General features: G+C 39.4%; 1 protein-coding gene and 2 non-coding genes across 4 annotated transcripts; 2 read left to right on the forward strand and 1 right to left on the reverse strand.

Moving 5' to 3' along the window:
• Positions 1–713: 713 nt before the first annotated feature.
• On the forward strand, positions 714–15,793 carry LOC110383749 (uncharacterized). 2 transcript variants are annotated; one of them, XM_049835965.2, is made up of 7 exons: positions 714–871; positions 6,201–6,487; positions 11,663–11,913; positions 13,211–13,467; positions 13,896–14,104; positions 14,979–15,176; positions 15,600–15,793. In XM_049835965.2, the coding sequence occupies exons 2-7, from the start codon at positions 6,215–6,217 to the stop codon at positions 15,687–15,689; spliced, it is 1,278 nt and encodes a 425-aa protein (XP_049691922.1). In that variant the 5' UTR covers positions 714–871; positions 6,201–6,214; the 3' UTR covers positions 15,690–15,793. The 2 variants fall into 2 exon arrangements, with proteins under 2 accessions (XP_049691922.1, XP_063898843.1); XM_064042773.1 differs by lacking the exon at positions 14,979–15,176 and having other exon boundaries at positions 15,600–15,792.
• LOC126053795 (U4atac minor spliceosomal RNA) lies at positions 10,939–11,069 on the forward strand. Its single transcript, XR_007510477.1, has one exon. It is a non-coding gene; the product is annotated as a U4atac minor spliceosomal RNA (small nuclear RNA).
• A 4,276-nt stretch (positions 15,794–20,069) lies between the features above and the next one.
• On the reverse strand, positions 20,070–20,141 carry Trnaa-cgc (transfer RNA alanine (anticodon CGC)). Its single transcript has one exon. It is a non-coding gene; the product is annotated as a tRNA-Ala (tRNA).
• Positions 20,142–22,220: the final 2,079 nt, after the last annotated feature.

A 22,220-nucleotide genomic window follows, 5' to 3' on the forward strand; every position in this document is an offset into this window, starting at 1 on the left:
CAAAAGCACTTCAAAGCTCTATGTTTCCTTGAGTCAGGTATTCTCGGCAGACATTCCTGTAGCATACCTGCGTTTATACAGAGGCGTGAGGCGGCCACCCGTTTGTTTACACTATGTACGTGGTGTAAATAAACCTGCATCGCAAGGAGCCCTTCCTTTTTACTCGTGACCTGTCTAGGGTGTGCGTGCACGAAATTAATACCCCTACTCCGCAAGCTTTTCGCACTACTTACTTATTCAGACACTCTTTCCACCACAATTTCGAACCAAACTTCCCAAAATGTACCCTAAACTCCCTGAGTAATTCATAACTTGAACTAAGCAAAAAAGGTCAACCGGAATCTGCTGTTTTAATATCGTTACATGAATAACAAAGTTATGTCGTTTAGGAGTTTTGTCGTCCCGATGGGCGGTAGGTAAATGTTTATTTTTATTGTCCAAATCTACCCCCGGACATTAACTTAATAGCTGCCACGAGAATTTGAGTTACAGCCTGCCGTTGCTTACACCGAAAAATTATATTACAGTTGAAGTTTGCGGGTTGTCTGTTTACAGAGGAAAACATAAATAAAAGTGCCTGATTAGACACTACCAAAACCTTTATTAAAGGAGAATATTAAAGCATTAATCATGAAAATAACTAATACGTAACTTAATTAATTTACAGTTTACATCAACCCCTGAATTAAGTTAAGCCGTAGGCACGGTGCAAACGCGCCCTTCGTAGCCAGCGTAGCGGGTGTCGTAGCGGAGGGCGGCGCGCGTGCGTGCGTCAGTCGGCAAGAGCCGCGCGGCGCCGCTCCACGCTCGGCATGCGCTCCAGTGCCGCCCGGCTACACCAGCTAACATACACACACCACCGCGCGCCCCTGTAAGTACATCTTTCTAACATAAATAACACTAGAAAATAACTCCTTAACTTAGAACCACTTTTTAATTCAAAAACTGTCATGCGGAAATGGTGATTTCCGCACGTGGATCCATATTTAGCCGGCAGTGCCTTCCCGACGCACAGTAACAAATGAGCGGTTCGTTCGATAGCCCACTGCCCCTGTCAGAGGCTTCCAAGTGAGCCCTCTTCAAGGGTTGTTCTGTATTCTCTGATTAAAGCGTTTTGTTTTGAATGTAGATCAAGATTCAACTGTCATGTTTTGTTGAGCATTTGGGGTTAGTTCGTGAATATTTTATTATGTTTGTAGTTGTGCGGTTTCGCACGTGGATTATGGTAATGTTAACGAAAAGGCTGTGGAAGTAAGAAAAGATTTTTGTTTTTTCCTTATTCGAGTACCTACTCGTTTTTACTACGGCAGTTACTCTTTGCATGACTAGAATAAAACATTCACTCGAACATACAAGTTTATACATGCTTGGATATACTTTCTTTTACAACTCAATAAAGCGGCTAGATAATGCGACAGAATTGTTCACGCACGCCTTTGCCGCACGCCATAAAAAGAGGTCTGTAATAAGGAAGTGCTCAACATGCAAGGAGTGCAGCTCGCGGTGCAGACTGCTCATTTAAAACGAGCTGGGTCTCGTCGGATTCGACAAACAATTGCCGCTCGTCTGGCGCGCCCGCCGCTCGAGCCTGCCTTTCAGTCTTTTTAGTTTGTCTACAATTCCGTGAGGCCTCGCCGAGACAGCTTGAAAGCGGTCCGCAATTAGCCCTAGTCTGCCAAGCTATTGCTCTGTTTTATATCTACGGATTCGTTAAGAGACGACGGAAGTAATCTGCGAGCCAGACAGTCGTCCATCAATCTTGTCTTCATTTTGTTTTTGCTGTAATCAAAAAATCCGAGCAAACATTAAATTTTCGTGAAACAAAATTCAAGAATAATCATAAAGTACAAGACACCCTCATACGGTTCTTACCAGCATCATACATGCAAACTTAAATTAATTTTGAGTACTTCGTTAATTACAAATGTCTGCAGCACAATTTCCGTCCCGAGTGTGAACAATAGCGATGTAAATACAGGCACCATGCATGCGCTCAAGTAAACACTTAGTTGTTTTATATTTAAATGAAAAGACAAACTGGGCTCTGTTCTACGTCTGCCTTCATAATTACAAGATTGATGCAGAGATTAACGCAATTACAGAGCTTGAGGGGAGATTTTCATCTTGAACAAAACTGAATAATTTGTTAGAGAAAATATCCTGTAGGTAACACAAAATTAGGTTAAGAAAATTCTCTGTGAGACCTCTGAGATTGTGGGAGGCAGGAGGCGTCAATTAATCCGACGTAGACGGCTGATATTGATGTTACGTCGAGATGGATAAGGCTGAATATTATCATACTAATAAATTCTTAGGACGTGGTAGTGATCCCAGTTCAGTCATAACAATTTCGTTTCAGAAGCGTTTCGTTATCTAAGAAGTTTCAGGACAAGCGTTGACTGGCAAAAACAGGAAAATGTCATAAGACGAACACATAATCTCGATCTACGGTCAACGTTACATCCTATAGATCGTAACTACATACTGTATTATATAGAATTTTGCATTTGCAGCATTCTGTACATACTCAGTTGGTTTCGACTCTTTGGAAATTTAGCCTTTTTCTTAATGACCGCATAGAAAACCCATCAATCATTTTCTGAACATATTGCCATGTGGTTTTCAACAGCAAGTCGCGGAAATTTCATTCGCATATCACGTTCTCTACTCTTATTAAGTTGGCATGGCAGAACCCATACCCATGATAAAATTAATTGAAAGAGCTAAATAGATAGTGCCAATTCTGACAGACGAATTCAACTTTGAAGATATATTTCCCCATTCGAAGGCAGGTACTACGTATAAACTCGAGTCATATCTTTACGTAGATATCGTATGTATGATGGTAAATTGTCAGTTGTAGTTTGTGGTTGATATTTTCACGATACGTTCGTATTTCACGCCTCGCTAAGCTTTGACGATATTCGGATATTGGAAATCTCAGCCAATGCACTGTAGAACTCAATTTTCCTTGCCAAACCTATGGATTCTCAGAAGATATGATATGTTGGGGCCCAACATATCATATCTTCTTAGCCCAACAGTTGGGCTACAATGATTACTTAACTTACCCAAATATAAATACAAAAGATCGTTTATCATAATTAGTTCAGATAGACGGGGAAAGTTTTCTATATATAATATGGAACGAATATGAATATAACAAAGGGTAATTCTGAAAGAATCTCTACCTTTGAGACGAAACGGTTCCAATCTAATCTTTTCAAAACAACGGTAATTGCAAAATTCTGTTGGCTGCACATTTTTAAATCAGCAGGAAGATTCACAAGAATAGCTCGGATCTGCTATTGTTGCGATCCTCCCCCGTATTATCAGGACGCCCTGAATAAATGAATATTTGATTTGCTAATTAAGCTCCGTCAGAGGCAAGCGGTAGTACACCTTTATTTTTGTAACGTGACTAAAAAGGTGGGCGAAAGGCTTTGTATCTAATTGATAAATGATTTAAATATGGAAGAGCTGATTTTTATTTTATTTTGGGTATAAATTCTCCTTTGTTTGTTGTTTGCATATTGGGGCTCATCAAAATTAATTGGCTGCTTACAGTTTATCTATTTACTCGTGAAATCCGAATTTCGAATTATGAATGGTTTAGATTCAGCAGTTGCAAATTGACATTATTGACATGATTTACATTCCAGAAATATCCTACCTGGAAATTAAATTTGAGATAAGTGCCCAACTTTTACGAAGTTTTGAATTCCAAATCGTCTTAAATTTCTTCTCCATTGCCTACAAAGTATTAAACATTCGTCCAGACAGCCTGATTCCACCGGCAAATATTGGTACACGGTTACCTAATTCCCCTCTTAGTAGACGTCATACATTTTACTCATATTTCAGTTCCATTACGATTGTATTTCGGGACAATAGACGTCGAAGCTTGTTCAATTTCCAATAACTATGGGTTACCTTAACGTAACGTTCATTCCACAATGGCTGACATTGACGGTATTTCAATTTATTTGGTATTGGTTGAGTGAATCGCTGGGCTGCTATTCGTTTGTGTTGCAATAATGGTGGAACTTGTACCTATATCGAAGATTCTATGAAAAGAGCGTTATGACGTAATTTTGCTGATGGTTTCGCATTTGAGAGAAAATTCATTACTGGGTATTCTTAGAGTACTTGAAGAATTGCAGAGGAATTGTTGCATGCATCTTAGAGTTTGATTTAGTTGAGTGTGTTCTGTAATATTTTGTATGGTGGTCTATTGTTCATTTTTTACACAGTAACGTTCCAGTTTTTTCATCAACCTATGTAAATTAAAGCCGGTCTCTACGTGTCACAGATCAGAGGCCTGATGAAACAGCAGTGATAAATATGTGGTCCAACCAGCACCATATTTTTTAACTACTGTTTTAATTCGTATTGTAACGGAATTCAGTGAGCAAGCTAGGTATTATGATCTACAGTGCTAACTGATCTTTCGCTACAAAAATGTTAAGTTTTGTACCTTAAATTTTGCTTTAGCGAATAAGAAAAGTTAACAAATAAAAATCCGTGGGCCGAAACGTCAACTAAAAGGTTTCCTTTTAGGGTACCATATTTCGTCCATTTCCATGTATACGGCGACAGTTTTATTGATAAGGCGATTCTTTCTCCGCCAGCTTCACATTTGTTTAAGTTGTTTCGATAGAAAAAGGGGATCTGCGGCAAAGTTGGATACTTTGTCCCGAAGCCACAATTTATTTGCTCTCGATTCATTACTCAGACTGAGCCAGGGCTCTCGTAAAAATCTTATTGGGAGGACGTGCAGGTTTATTGTACTTTTAATTGCATGCGACAAGTGCGCTTGCCGAGTTTATGTTGTTATTTTACTGGCGTGTTTTACGTGGCTTAATTGAGCACTCTTTAGATTTTATGTGCAAAATTAGTGTAAGGTTCTAAGGATCGTGCCAAAAATAGCAATCAGTGGTCATTTCTTACTCCTTTCCACTCACAACGTCTGTGATATCTATATTAATCAGCTATTAGTCGAGATACGTGTATTGCTAAGAGGTTCAATCAATATTTCATCAACGGTGAGCTATCGAGCGTGTAGTTCCGAGTGCGGACGGATAGTTAAATAAACTTTCCAACTGCGGCTCCGTAATGGATTGCTAATATTAGCTAAATCTCGTAAGTTTACACCCCTCGCTGAACTGGATAAGTCTGTTCCATCCGTCTTTTATCCGGCGATTCGTTTCCCACAGCCCTGTGGGGAGAGAGGCGTCGAAACGTTAGTTAAGTACTAGCACCATGTATACGCGTAGCGGATAGTGAGTAATAGGTTTTTGAATGAAGGATATTGATGATTGATTGCGATACGAGTAGATTGCTTTGGAGGGTCAGTCATTTTTTAGTTGGATTTTGCTGGCTCGGGCTTAATAGTTCCTCGCGCATGATAAATTGGACGATACGTCAAAATGTGTAGCGACTGTTGCGATATCGGTTTTCAGGGAAAATCATGTTCTTACTGGTTTTCTACGCAATATTCATTTGTCTATTCTTGACTATTATCTTTATCTGATTTGCGTATATCAGGATTCAGTTACTCTACTTGATTAAATATATCGTGACGGTAATAATGGATATAAAACTTTCTTTTGTAAGAACAGCCATTGATGGAAACGAAGAGGGTGCTGACTGCGCCCTTTTTTATGAGCGTCGCTAGACTTTCTTGAAATACGACACTTGGAGGGCTCGCGGTCGCTTCAGTCAGACGAAGTAGTATTGTGGTTCCCAGTTAACGGCCTTTTCTTTGCAATGAAATGACGGCGACACGATAAAACATTTCACTACTTTTGTTTACTTCAAAGCGTAGGATTTGATGACAGGAAAATGTAGAGCAGCCGTCGTTGGGGTGACAATTGTCGCGCTCCTCGTCGAACGTTTGATGTATTTTCCTAAAACCTTTGTTCAAGAGTTGCGAACGAAAATGTTTTTCCCGTGTATCGAGGCGTAAACGACACGTTGTGCGTACAATTCACGTCACGGTGAGTTTTCCTTTCAGCGAAATGATGTTTGATTTTCCCTTTAATCTTTGGATATGAAATTCGATGACAACAATGTGTTCGTGACTTGGTAGGCATATTGGATGGAACTTTGGCATTGGCATAATGTTTATTTGAATATAATGTTTTTGTGAAGCAAATTGCGCGCGTGTAAGAAGTAGATAGTCATAGACTTGGTTATAGGTGCCGTCGCCGGCATGTTGGGCGCGCGGCTCAAGTCATGGATGGAGGCGCAGCTGGGGCGGGCCAAGAAGCGTAAACAGAAGCAGACGCGGCAGGCCACAGCTACCGCGACTACGGGGCCTTTACCGCCTCCTCACCTGTCGTCACCCGAGAGCGCGTACAGCACTGGCTACTCTACTGATGGGACGTCACCAGGAGCGCCGCCCGCCCCGCTCGCCGCTCCGCTCGTGGCTCCTCCGCCGCCGCCCGCGCCTCCGACCACACATCTTTACCATGAACCAGCCAAGGTATGTTTACGTTCCCGTAAAGTACTTTTTGATAGCGGATTGGGTTGCGTATATCCCTGAAATGAGAGTTTAAGGTAAACGCGGGTGAAGTCGTCATGCCCTAATAGTCGTCAATTAATCTAAAAACTTTGATTATTTTTTTCTACATCACTTAAAATGGGCCGGTTTATATGTCAACATATTGTTGATAAAATATTGCACAATTGAAATGACAACACGGGGTTTTAACAGTCATGGCATCGGAGATATGTTATTCGAAACGTGTGTGCTATAACAAAATAGTTTTTTCGTGAAGTTCAGCTGTCAAAATTGAAACTCAGCACGTGGTTTTGTGTTTTGATTTACATAGCGCCAGTGGGGTCTGTGGTATGTTTCTTTGTTTAATTAGATAGTTAAGTTTATTTGCTAACGATGTAATGTGCAATTTGGAATACTTTTAACATAGAAGATATATTTTTTTAATGTGACATCTATTGGTACTTTAAAACTCCCATTTGACCCAAAACCCGTCAATTTTAGAATTATTATGACGAGTACTGGGACATGCTCAAAAGTTGCACCTAAACTCGTCATAACGAGGATATTTCGTGTTTTACAGTACAAAATGCGAATAAATAGCTAATAACGAGACTTTTACAAAATTGTTAACTCTCTAGAACAAACCTATTTAAGGTTTAGACTATATTTGTTGATGAAACTGCGTTTCTTTTAAGTTTTTTCTTAGGGGTATATTTTACTCTGCTGGTTTTTGATGCACGTACACAGTCATGTTATTCGATTCAATTAATTTGTTTCTTAATGGTTAAATCCCCTGTTTTCTATAAGTATGCACTTATTCATTGGCCGCTGCTTTGGCTACGAGTAGGTCTACCACTTGCCTTTGTTTCTACGAGGCTTGGATTACAATTTGTGGCAAGCAAAAATTGAATGTTCTTACACTATGCTTTTTGTTCGAAATAACTACAAGTCGTCACGCGTGTTGTACCGCGTCTCCCTAACGTGCCTTAATAGCGCCTCTATAAAAATTATGTCATTCAACTAGTTTTGACGCAAAAAATATTAAAATCAATTTTAAGAGGTAGTATAACTTCCATCGCTGTCACTTCTTTGCTTGTCGTATTCGATATTGCTGGGTAACGAGTAATTCTTAAGTAAGATTTTTTATTTAAAATTGTATGTACCTAGTGACTTATAGAAACTACAAGCAAGAGGGCCCTTTAAAAGTCATAGAAGCTGTAAATCAAGGGGCCACAACATCAGATGCAGTAAGAAAATTTTAACCGCTGAAGCCCTTTTGAGACAACTTTAATGAAATGGTGACACAAAAGCGACGATTATCCCTGTATACACTATAGAAATGAACCCAAGGACAACAGGGCACGCCACCATCATGGCGGTAAGTCCCCTCTTTGAGGAGTGGCTCTGGAGGAGTCACGGCGCCCTCACGTACCGCATGACGCAGGTCCTCACCGGACACGGTTGTTTCGGGAGGTACCTGCACCGCATCGGTCGTAAGGAGGCGCCCGGGTGTCACCATTGTGCGGACAGCCCCGAGGACACGGTGGGCCACACAGTCCAGGTGTGCCCCGCATGGGAAGGGCACCGCCGGGTCCTCGTCGATTCTTTGGGCGGCGGTGACCTCTCGCGTCCGGCCCTGGTTCAGGCCATGGTCCGGGGCGAGAGGGAATGGGATGCCGTCGCCTCCTTCTGGGAAGCGGTCATGCTCGAAAAGGAGTAGGCGGAACGCCAGAGAGTTCGCACCTCTCATCCCGGCCGCCGCCGCGCCGCTCTGGACCAGGTAGACCACCATGGGCGCCGGGTGTCGCGAGATGACTCCCGGCCACCGTAGGCGTGGGTCTGTGGGCGGTGAGTTCGGGTGGCTCATCGTCCCTCTGTCTGCTTAGACGACAGACCCGTGTCGACGGCGCGCGTTGTTCTACGCGCTCCTCAAAGAGATGTCAGCAACCCCAGCGGGGCCCAGCAGGGCCAAGGCCTGCCGGGGCTGCGGGTTGTTCGAGAGATACCGCGGTCCTGGTACATAAAAGGCCTATGACGGAACACGACGGTTTTTAGTCAGTAAGAGTCTGACACTCCCTCACCGCTGCTAACCTACAGCGGGAGGGGTGATTAGGGGGCGATTATCCCTGTATACACTATAGAAATGTAGCCAAGGAAAATCCCCGGTTCTGTGCTAAACTATTGCTAACTATGGGTAAAAACTACTTGGGCTATTGTGATGGGATGCTAATGGTCTAGGAATGGGGAAACTACGGGAACTATGGCACCTGCCGATGACAATGTATTAAATACATGTAAAAATGGCAAGTGGAGACTCGCCACCACACTTACTGGGCCCCCGGGAATCAGTCACTGAATAGTAACAAGAGGGCAACAGATACATGAGCGGCTGAAGGGTGAGGATACCTCGGCGGACTTTAAACGCAGATCACGCGCTCCCTGTGGGTCCAGCATCACCGGCCCACTCGCCACTAACCACGAGGCACCTACCTTCCGAGCAGAGCTGCGAACCCTGCTCTAGCGATTCTACTCTGACCGGCCGGTGAAGGCAAGCCAAGAGGCAGGAGACCTATCCCCCGTCATGCTTCACTCCGGCAGGCCGGAGATGGGGGACAGTATTCTCTCCCTGGAGCACTCGGATATATAGCCCCGCGGGGTCGCTACTCCCCGTCATCCGCCTCAGATGCCCTATTTATTGGGTTTGATTTGAACGCTTAGTTGTAATCATAATTTTGCATGCGCTAAGCAGTTCAGAAGTTTTGATTTATGAATGTTAGAAATTATTTCGAGGAAAGCTATATAAATGAATGTGGCTTTTATTTTTTGTGAAACCTGATTATTTTACAATTTCAATATTTTAATATTATAGTAATAATTTTACTCGTGCTACATATGCACATGACTGCATGGTTATTATAATTAAGAAAATATAACATTAATTTTATAGACGGATTTTGTGATTCCAAGCGTTTGATTTTAGGAATATAAATTAAAATGCAACTATGTATTTGTTTTATTGAATACCTGCTCTTCTAACATACTGTAACCTGCTATTCTAAATAGGGATTTGGTTTTCTATCTATCTGTATGTTTCAAAGGCAAAGTATGCTTAAAAAATTCAAGCACAAAAAATGTACATAACTTGAACTTTATGTTCAAGAATATAGAGTTCATATTAGCACTAAAAGTTGACGACTACTGGGAATATTTGACGAGTATCGGTACAAATCAGACGACTACTGGTACAAATCGCCCTTTTTTTACTTTTTCCTTAATAAATACATAAACCCATCAAAATGATTAAAAAACATTGGTTACTTAGAATAAAGAATAAATTGTCTATCACGTCATGCAAAAATTGTAATTTTCTATTAAATATTTAACACACAGTAGAGCTTCAAAGTCAGTGATTTCCGAAATCCGACGACTATTGGTACGTTTACCTTAAACAGTCTGGAGGCACCCATGTAATCTGCGCTATGGGCACGTTTCTACTGGAGTGTGTAATAAGGAGCCTTTTCTATGAGGATTAGTGGTGGATGGGTAAACTTCGTGAGGGATTTAATTTCATGCTCATGCAGTGAAATAAATATCTCTTTTGAATTGAGTTGGCTAATTTGAAGATATAGTATCCGAATATAAATAGTTCGTATACATTTTAATGTACTGGTGGGATAATAACCGACACGCGTAACAATGAGAGCCATTCCCAAATGTTTTAACTGATTAATTTCATTAAAACATTTCACTCTGATTACAATATGTGACGGGCGGGGCTTCAAAAACCCAATATGATTGCCGTCGATAAAATAAACGAATGACACGTTAATTTATTCACACACAGTTTTCAATTATCGGGGCCGTTAATCATTTAATCCATTTTCACCCTTCTGACACAAAGCCAGCCAATATGATCATTATGGATTTAATAAGGCTGTATACACATGACTGTAGGTACAGTGATGAGCTTATTGCGCACCCGGCTTTATTAATTAAGTAGACCGTGCTAATTAAAGGGTGGACCTCCAGGGCTATTTAAAGTCTGCTCGCGCCAACAGTGTCAATTATAGAGGCGCCCGCTACGCTTTTTATGTTAATGTCACGTGTAAGCTTTTTAAAAGCACATTAAAGTTTTTAATTAAAAAAATATTATAAGTACCTGCTTATTTTTTTATACCAAAGGTAAATTATCATCTTCCAAAATATTTCAGCATGAGAACATTTATTTTATTTAACAAATAATAACGTACCGATGTAAGTCTTCTTACTGAAAGTGATCCAACTACAAACACTTTCAGCTGAAATGTTGAAAACAAAAACAATACACACATAAGCTTCCTTTAACACAACTAGATGGCGTTGGCGTCGAGTTGAATCGCGCTATCGTTTGCTTACAGCGGTTTGGTCTACCGACGTGGGCGCGTTGAACCACAACTTTCCTTGTCTCGGGGAGCATAGTGCGCAGTGATCGTAAAGTGAGAGCACTTATGCTGACACCCACAAGTTTATCTTGTATACCCGCGCCCGGCTGCCGCAAGGGAGTCCGAGCGCAATTTTTGAATTGCCCTCTTACTTCACAGAGGGCTTGGCTGCGGAAGAAATTCAAATATTTGAATTAAGAATTTTTTAAAAAGTTTCATCAAAATTAGTGTGCCAACCTTTTTTGATCGATTTTGGCCCACTTCACTCGTAGCTTGCCTTACCGAGGGTCCCCAATCAGATTCAAAGTGGCTTTCTTCTTCATTTCCTTTCATGTACTTCGTCATTTTAATGATGTGTCTATATTTATAGCTCGTTTCATCTCAGCTTACATTTTACACAGAATTTTGTGTAAGTGACATAAATGATGCCTAATTGATATCATAAAGATAAATAAACTACATGTATACACATTCGAAGTATATAACCTAATTCTCATAGCTACAGTTATTCTGAGTGATTGCTATTAGCAATACCAATAGGCGCTATCTATATTTACCATTGACAATAAATGAACTAGGTACTGCACTTGATTCAAATTAAATTAGAGGAAATACCTAGAATATACCTTTTTCAATATATTATAATACAATAGAACTAAAACTGAGCTAGCCCAAGCAACTTAATTATTTAACCCACAAATAGCGACGATATTCCATAAAACCTTCAAAATTCCAGCGTCGATCTTCAAACGTGGTGGTACGGCGATGTGTTCCCGAACCGGCACCTGTGCCCGTGGTGGTCTGCGCCACGCCCTCCCCTCGGCCCAGGTGCCGCATCAGGACGAACCCTTGGATGGGTGCAACGTCGCCCAGTCGTCGGCGCCCGCAACATATAGTGCATCAGCATTCGCTGCAGTGTCCCCCGACGCAGCCACAGTTGCATCATGCCCCGTATTCGCTCGATTCTCATGTTAAATATGGATCTAGGTGAGTTGGTTTTGATTACTGGTTTGTTTTTATACTGAATGAATTGTTTTTAGGTAAAGGTCGACTACCGTAGTTAGATATGACTTTCTCTGATGGACTCCGAAAAACTTAATTCCGTATGTATGTACGTACCTACAAGGTATCAAGAATTATTAGGCAAGAAATTCAATATTCATAGCACGGAAAAATAATGCTCTAATTGTTTCATTAATAATGGAATTCATTCTTGATATTAGACAGCATCTAATTGAGGCCCTTAACACTATTATGCAGTAAGCAGAATTAAGTTAAACAGCACTTACATAAAGTAGGTTAGTGGGATAACTGAGCGAAGTTAGACTAAGTAGATGATAATTCAATTACATCGCAACCTCTTAAGTAGTTCATTTAACTTCATTTCCATTTAAAAGACATTCTAAAAAATAAAATAGACTGTTAAACTTAAAATTAACTTCGTCTATAGGTGCCTGAAAGTTAAATAAATAAAATGCTTTCATCTTTCCTTTATAAAAGTTGAAAGAGACACTCGACTCAGTTGAACAACCTACTTAACCTACTTCATTTTATTTTCCGACTTTATAATGAGTGCCTGAGTTGACATAGCAAGCTATAGATCCTCATTCGGTTCTTAGAAGAAAACTTCTTCTTTATACTGAGAGCTTTGCTCTTATCCATCCATTCAGACGTTTCTGCTTATTATGTGTGCCATTTCTTATAGTTCTCTATACGTTAATCTTCAACTTCTATTTGATTTGATGCATGCCAGAATCTAAGACGACCCCTTCACCTCTTGTCTTCGAAAAGAACTACTAAACTATATCTGTAATCTAAAAATATTATAAAAGAAGTTTTGTGAAATCGTAGGGTTTAATCTTGGCATCTAGTGAACCTTGAGTATTTGTAACTATGAAAGGATTTCATTTTATTCAGGTAGGTGCCTGTGCTAATTAGCACCCATTTTTAATAAACAAACTCATATTCAAATGCCTTTTTTATTTAATGCTTCACCTAATATTAATTTTGTATAGTTAAATTTGACCGTGTATAAATTGGAAAGATGCATGTGCACGTCTAAGCTACAAATTATACGCGAGCAGTACGCAAAATTCGTGTATACTTTGAAATCACAAATTAAAAAACAGCATTACAAAATATCAGCGAGCAGTTTCCTATGGATGCGTTTTGGCTATGTATACTCTGTAAATACGCGGTACATACAGTTACATCAGAAACAGCTAGTTTCTAACACTAATAGCATACAACAATGTGTCTTACCCTCCTACTTCAATGACTCCAGATCACCCCACCTCTCGCCCCACCTATCGCCGGAGCCCCACCGATCGCCTTACTACCGCGGCGGCGCGTCCAGCGACGAGGAGTGCCGCGGTATGCGCACCCGTGGCCGGGAGACCGCCATCCTGTCTGACGCTGACTTCGAGTCTGATGGTGATACGGGGTTGGATGGAGGCGATGAGGATGATGATGAAACTGCTTCGCCTGGTAGGAGGAGGGCTAGGAGGAGGAGGCCACCGCGACGACCACCGCGATCTGCAGGTAAGTTGCTGGAAGTTGTGGATCAGCTTCAAATGTTCAGTTCGTGTCGAATGGATTTGCTCTAGTCACCTGAATGGTCTATATCTGATGGCTGTATTCAAACCAAACTGACTATCAGCCGCCGAATGTGAGTGAACGTTACGCAGTTTAATGTTTATTTTCACTTTTTCGTTCACATCTAACCGACGATACGTTAGTACCCTTTGCATAGACGCTGACATTTGGCGGCTGACAGTCAGTTTGGTTTAAACACAGCCTAAATGTACAGGAGGCAATGTGTGAAAATGACCCTGCAGACAACCTATATTGCTTCTGGCAGCCGAGCAAATTACTGCTTATGTCACATAGCTACAATGTATCACTTGTAGTGACTTTCACAAGAACAGTACGAAAACCTACATGGTTTGAATTATCAGTTAAATTTCCAGGAGCGACTCCTCCCCGCATGCGGCGACGTAACCACGCGCCTTCAGCCCCACCGGTTCGCGAGAGAGATCCTCTATTGGAGGCTGATAGAGAGGCCGAGAGGAAGTACAGGGAGCTTATTAGGGAAGCTGAGAAGTTGCTCGTCACTGTTTCAAGGGCACCCCTGGAACCACCGCACAATCCCAGGGTCAGGGAACTTAGGGCTACTGAGGTGAGACTCGTAGAAATTCTAGAAGATAGACTCCTAGAGTATTTAGTAATAGGTATTGTTCTAATAAAAGTGCTGTTATGATGTAGCTTTTTTCTCATATTCTACATAACTAGATCTGTTTATAAAGATTTTTGTACTTACAATAGATTTGCACAACTGCTTCGATGTTAAAAATTCTTCTACTTTTTTCATTACTTCTTTGCATGCCAATTTTGTCTCATCACTAAGGCGGCCAACTTTCCGAAAACTGAATGCGGGACTTAACCTTTCGTGAAAAGGGAAAAATGATCGGACGGAACTGATAAAATAAAAACCGTAAGCAAAAAGCTATAATTTAACCTATCAATATCGTGTCACAGCGTGCACTAATGTCTTATTTTCAAAATCATTAGGCCTCACGAGTTCAGTAGAAATAAAGAGAACGAGATTATATTTCAGGTATAGGTAATCTGTGTTCCTGCACTGTTGAGCGTGCGCGCAGGTGGGTTGGCAAAATAGGGATGCGGGACATACGGGACGCATACAACGTTTTGCGGGACTATTTTACTAATAATTTCAAAACGGGATTTCGTCAAGCATTGCGGGACGGTCCCGCAGAATACGGGACGGTTGGCCGCCTTACTCATCACTTTTTGCTTATGATCTATTACATGTTCTTCCAAAACTTGATTGTGATCTATGTCACTGTTCTTTCCTATAACCATGCCTGCTATCTGTGGATTTCCATAACTGATCTATTCTTTGGTTGGAGATTGAATTTTGTTATTAGCTTCATATAAACAATCTCTGATTGAAGACCAACGGATGGATCGGTTATTGAAATAGTCAGTGAATGCTGCATCTGTATGTAACCGTGGTCCCCCGTTGTGCTCAGACGGAGGCGCCGCGGCGCAGCCCGGAGCGCACGCACCTGACGAACTTCATGCGCGCCAACTCGCCCCCGCCGCCGCGCCGCCTGTCGCCGCAGCCGCGCCGCTCGCCCCTCGCCGCGCCGCCGCCTGCTCCCCGCCTGCTGCCTGACCATAGACCCCACTCCGAACCCCCCAAGAGGAAGGCTTATGCACGAGATGAGGTTAGTCTCCCAAGCATGATGTTATATGATCGTCTTTTGTTTGTCATTGTGAATGTCAGTAGAACTAACTTCTTAGCTCTTTTCTTATGCTCGGGAATGAGGTAGATTCCCGAGCACGATGTTGTATGATCGTCGTTTGTTTTTGCTTGTAAATGTCTGTTGTACTTACTCTCTTCTTAGTTCTCATGCAAGGAATGAGATTAGTCTCCACGCAATGTTGTTCCGTGATCGTCTTTTGTCTTTGTTACCAACCTTTTGTCGTAAAATTGCATGAAATGTCAAAATAGATGTGATGTATTTTGTAGCATATACCGAGTAACATATAACTCTAATTGAAGTTAGAAACAGAATCATTAATTTTCTTCATGACGTCCAACAATTTTGTTATGCACGTCTTCTTACAAAGTTACTTCTTGTCCCCAGGTCCTGCAGACCTTGGAAGGTCTTCGCAAGAGTTTACAACAACAGTCAGCACTGCTAGCGGTGCAGAGGACGAGACTGGACTCCCTATAGCTGCCAAACTGTCCCCTTCCCGTCCCGCATTCCTAGGTATTTAGACAAGGAGCTTGTAGTTAGTGTGATTGGAGACCAAACTAAAGAGTAATACTTGTGAATTTTGTGAGTGATGGGAGAACAAAATATTTGAATTTTATCTTAAGTTTTTGGATTTGAACTTCGTCATGTGTAAATAGGCACAGATTTTACCAAGTTTGTAAGGTTAAAGAAGTAAAAAAGTTCGAGTGCATCAAGTTGTTATATGAAGTCTGGTATCCAGTCATACTTATGAGCTCCTTGGTATTAGACCTCTTTTAGATATCAAGTAGTTTTTGCCGAATCACGCAAAACGATGCCAAAGTTTTAGATGTCTTTTTGATAATTTCTTTAGTGCTATCGCTGAGCTCTTTAAATCCGGAATAGATATTGAATGACAATAATAGGACTTTCAAGTATGTAGAAATACTTTCTTCATAAGCATTCAAACATTAATTTATTGAAATACTTCTGCCTCATCCTGTGGCCATAACTGACACGATATTTGGATGAACTGCAAAGTTGCTAAAAATAAATATGAAATACTTTCTTCGTAGTCTGTTAATTTTATACTCTGACTTTTATCTATTCCACGGATTGTAATCCGATGTTATTTCTCAAATAATATCGAAAAGAAAGAGCTGAGTGATGACCACTAAAAGATTTTGATCCTGTACCTAAGTTAATAGTCCTTGTTGAAAAGTCTTGGTTTGTAAGTATTAAATATTTTAACGTTTAAGCATTTAACAATGATTTATTCAATTGTGTCACTGTAGATAGTCTTATATCGTTAGCCAAATCATCTTAGTTGTAAGTACTTAAGTTTTTATTGTTTGTTAACATTTGAGTCAATTATTCGATTATTTATAATTTAACCCTCTGGTACAGACGGTGGTTTTTATGAGAATTCTAACGACAAAATTCTTATGTGATTCACATAAGATCTACGTAGCAACAATTTTTCAGAGGTTCTAGATGGCAAATATAACAAGGATTTTACGGCGAGTTGCAACATTAACCAGATATAAGGGTAGCCGAATCGTTTCAGTTGTCAAATCGCCGGTTCGACCAATGAGCGGTCAGTTTACTGTTAGTTACGGTTTGGTTATCGTTATAGTTAAATGGTGCAACTGCCCCCTTATTGCCCTTAATCTCGATTTTTTTAAATTCTGTTTCATTGTATTTATTACCAACCAATATATATCACAGAGGGTACCATCCTACTTAGTAAATATCCTACATAGAGGTAGTTAAGCGTGACCGGCAAGTAGTTCCAAATACTCGTTTTCTAGTCCCTCCATAAGTTCTAGTCAGCCTGTCGGTTATTTAGTGTAGCGTTGTTATTCAGCATAGGCGAGGCCACTTTCATTATCTTCCATATTAACTCGTAGTGTCATTTTATTAGTAGTACTTAGATTAGATCGTAATTGACGTCGGTTTGTAGCTCTACTGAAAGAAAAATAAGCAAGGAACTCATTAGTACATAACTTATTCCTACCAGATCCTACATATATGGTTAGTAATTTACTTTCAAGAATGGTTAGTAGGTTTCAAAAATGACCGTATTTTATTTGTTGTAGGTACTTACTCAAAGTTTTTGACCTTTTTGGATATTTCTTTAAGGACTTTTTGACCAGTGTTTTGAACATGCAATATTAGTGCCATATCAAACGGTAGTGCTACAACGACGGTCGCACATACAGGTTAGATGTTCTATGGTAGTGACAAAGATTAGGAAATAAATGGAGTGCTGACACAACCCGGTACATTCAAATAATTGGCGTCTGAGAAACATCAAGATGCTTCAAGTGACATTAGCAATGTATTGTAGTTACTCCATTTATTATCAATTCTGTGGGTAGCGTTTGTATCGAGTAGCGCCGTAGTATAGACTAGAGCGGTCTCACTAGGGTAAGGGCGACCTGTGGCCACGGCGTACTAAGACTGCGTTATTATATCTTGTAATAATTAAACTTATACAATGTTTACTCGTTATACTGTGTTCGGTCGGTCGCTGGTTCAGATCGTCACTTGTTTATGTCGTCGTTTTCGATGATTGCAACCTCTGGGCTTATGTTTTACTCCATTGTATTATTACATTAATGGCTGAAATAAACTGATTCTATTTAAAATTAATCATGAAATGTGGACGAATAAAATAACTGAGGAATTAATTAACTAAGAAAGGTGTCGTTGAAATACGGAGAACATTCATTGCAATTCCATTTTAGACTGATGTCTTCCATTGAATATTTTAATCCTTTTTTATACGGAAAACAGTATCAATTACTTAGAATTAACTTTTCTTTTAAACATAAGAGAGAATAATTAAGACTTTTAGAAAAATATACCCACCTTGCTACCTAAACCTGCGTGACCTGAATTAAATAAGAAACAATGCATTCGATGTTTGCATTACATTTAATTAAAATTAAGTACTTATTCGTTCTTTCTTAATTATTTCGTGATCTTATAATTAGGAGAATCTTTTTTATTTTTTTTTTCATTAAAAAACCAGGAGATTGTCTTGAATTTTATAAAAAAATATGTTTTTAAAGTCTCAACCAGCGACCGAACGGTAAGGAAGTCTATGTATATGGGCTTCCATATTTTTGTTAGTGCAATTTTGGGGGGAAAATGCAATATGCGACGCTCCCCCCAGCTAAATGTAAATATTTATCCACTTTACTTGTTTATTGTAAGTATAAATAAGATTTATACGTTTAGTTGAATTTTCATTAAAATATTATTCCAAGAATGTGGTTTTATTTCGTGTTAAAAATTATCCAGGGGTTAGGAGTGTGGATTGGCATTGAAAGACCTCCTATCTTAGGAGCAGTTTAATCCTTAACTGCACGATTTGCTCATTTAATTCTTATAATGTAGCTTAGGTACTTTATGGGAAAAAATGCCTGAAAATAAACTGAAGTTGCAGTCAGTATTTTATAGGTAAGTTAAACGACAGATTATATAATAGTTATAGATAGTTCAACTCAGATTTGCGCGCGGCCCTATGTGTGCGTCGGCTTGTAAATATACAACTTTCATTCGTGTGACAGTGACGTCGTCCGAGCATGACGTGTTCTTATCACTTTTTGTTATGGGTACAGTCGTTTACGAAAATACTAGTTATTCACGGAGAAATTATTAAGGAGTCAGATAAAGCGTTTCAAAAAATAAAACAACATTCAAAGCTTTTTATTATTAAATATAGTTTTTCATTATTTTCTCATACGTCTTTTCAAATTGACATTGATAGTATCTAAGAATTAAATACTCCTTAAGTACATAGTTTCTAGCTCGGTGTACGCGGACAATAAATAAAAGTGTGGACTAAGAATGTAAAAAGAGGTACAATCTAGTATAATAATGTAAACAAAATGTGTGGGGAATTTTAAAAAATTATATTGCTTCGCATAATGTCGACCAACATAACAAAATAATGAAACTCATAAATGAACGTTTAAGTCAAATTGATGAAGGGATGTGGCGTAATACTTGTCGACATGTAAAAAAGAAAAAAGAAGAATACTATAGACATTTTGACATGGAAACAGAATTTATAATTCACCTTGGAGAGTAGCAAATCCGAAATTTTATCATTTGATTTTTCAAACAGCGATTCATAATCATTAAAAATAAATAAACATTAAATTACGTAGTAACCATTTTTCTTTAAACACCCGTATACAACCCCTAAATAACTGTATTGTCCCCGACTGTACCTCTTGTCACGCACACAAAGTCACTGTATATGTACAAGGGTTACCCACACATAAGGCCGCGCGCACGACTGAGTTGAACTTACTATACTATGGTTAAACTATGTGTTTTGTCACTTCACATTCATAGATGGCGCTATACTTAATACAGAACTTCAAACACAACTCGATAGATGGCGCTGGCGGTACATTATGTAAACTACTGTGTGAAGGTTGTTTTATTGGAAATGATGCAATTTTCTAAATAAAACACTGATCATTGCGGCAATAACAATTAACGTTCGCAGTGTTATTAATTGCGCAAACATACAAACAAAACTTTATAGTGTTGCTAATTCGTGCAATCAGGAAGGTATTTATTTGAAAGGTCGTTGAACTACCCAGTATCGATTGATGTTAAAATAAAAGTATTTATAGTAAAAAAATATTTTAATTGTTAATTAATGATAGAGATATCAATTTTAAATGTTAACTGACAGATTCTTTGATTTTTTTATTATATTTTACTAGAGGTAAATAAATTATAGGCAATCGTAACCATTGATATTTTGACGTGCAAGTTAATACCTAAATTACAAAAGGAATTGACAAGAAGAACATTGATTTTATATAACAAAAAGATAATAAAAAAAGAACAATTTGGAGATGCTGGGATTTGAACCCAGGACTTTCAGCATGCGAAGCAGACACTCTACCACTGAGTTACATCCCCGATGGAATTATGGTCCAAATTATCGTACTAAACCTTTAATATTGCGTGTATCCTGGGGCCCGATTCTCCTAATTTTACTTAAGCGCATACGATTGACGTTCGACTCGATTCGACTGAGATCCAATCCCGACTCGATTACGATTGAAGCGTATGTGGCATTCCGCTATTTTTTCTTTGAAATAAACGTTTTTATCCTTTTCTGTCATTTAATAATGAATCATTTTGTCTGCAAATGATTTACGATTGCAAAATGATTGTACAGCAAACTACCGTATAGACCAAAATCACCAAAATATCAGACCAATCGCAGACCAATCAAATGTCAATCGAATACGATTGGTCTTTTATTAGTAGCAGAATGCCCGATATGGTTAAAACTGCTATTGCGATTATATTGCGATTCGATTTCTATTCGATTTTGACATTATTAACTTAGGAGAATCGGGCCCCTGTTCAATCACGTAATCGCTAAATAACTCTTTCTACCTTTTCCCGTGGGTTCATCCAAATCCTATCTATCTCGTTGCCTCGATTGCCTAGGAGCCTATGATTCGTTCATTAATGTGGTTCAGCAGTTTTACCGGGAAGGTGGTAATACAAACAAACTTGGTATTTTTTAATTTTTATCGTATTCCCACAAAAAACTTAAAAAAATATGAGTTCTCTCAAAGGTTCAGCATGCCCACTAATTTTAAAACAACCTGGTCATTGATACCTAAGGACATACAAACTCCGATATCATACATTGTGATGTGAAGCCCACAAAGCCAACATCATGGCTATATTAGGCTCTTACCATAAAAGCTTAAATAGCATTTGTATGTGACCAAATACGAAAGCGTCTAAAACTTCCGCTCCTCTGAATGTAGTGATTAGATTACGTTTTACTTACGTCAAACAATTATCACTATAGTGTGGGCCGGATATCACCATAGATACACATAGTATGTCATATCTAAAATATAAACCTTATGACAAATATTTTTATCATTACATAGGAACTTTTTTCGTAGGTCGTTACGGGTAGTCAGAAGCCAGTAAGTCTGACACCAGTCTAACCAAGGGGTATTGGGTTGCCCGGGTAACTGGGTTGACGAGGTCAGATAGGCAGTCGCTTCTGTAAAGCACTGGAACTCAGCTGAATCCGCTTAGACTGGAAGCCGACCCCAACAAAGTTGGGAAGAAGGCTCGGAGGATGATGACATAGGAACTTTTTTGATGAATCATCAAGTAAAAGATGGACCCCGTTTCATAATCCCTTTTCCTTTCTTACTCCCAGTCAAGTTAAGGCCAAAGTAATGCTGACATTTCTAGGAACCCGTGAGATAGATATATCTAAAGTAGAAGTAGGTACATGTGACAATAAAAACAATTGAATAGTTCTTGCAACATAAAAAAACTGTAGTCGGTATCATCTTTCAAACAATCAGTCATCTGTGTTTTTCCTGCTTGATGAGTGCAATTTTTACTACCAATCTAAATAATATTGTAGTCATTCGTATCTTAAACAAATTATGTAAATTGTAGCACACGGAACACTCTTAAGGTTACCAGCATGCGCCAGTACCACAGAGTTACCAACTCAAAACAAGAGCAGGACTACCTTGGGACAAAAAATTTCTTTGCTGGATGTCCAAAACCAGCTGAGGTAGGTAATCTTACCACCTCAATGAGACGCTCAATACCAATGACAGATGATGTATGGCACTAGTAAGTCTACCTTACGTATCTGAACTGCGGTAGACTGAGAGGAACCATGATACTTATTGTAGCAGATTTGTATATCGTGATGTACGAGGGGCTAACGGTGCGTAAGTAACAGGTTATTGGTCCGACGCCCTGGTTTACTTGCTGACCTATATACCCATACAAGTATCTCTACTATGAAGGGTAATGTTCACAGAAAGCACTAATCACGTACCCAATGGTAATTTTCAAAAATATTTTCCATATTACTTTTCCGTAATTTAGATAAACTATGTATATCGATCATTAGATCATTTTAATTGTATAATGTCTATAAATGGTTTGCGGTCAATCGATATTACAGATATTTTAATATCTTTCATAATTAAACGA

Source organism: Helicoverpa armigera, chromosome 3 (genome assembly GCF_030705265.1).
Source record: "Helicoverpa armigera isolate CAAS_96S chromosome 3, ASM3070526v1, whole genome shotgun sequence".
In the NCBI taxonomy this organism is placed as follows: Eukaryota; Metazoa; Arthropoda; class Insecta; order Lepidoptera; family Noctuidae; genus Helicoverpa; species Helicoverpa armigera.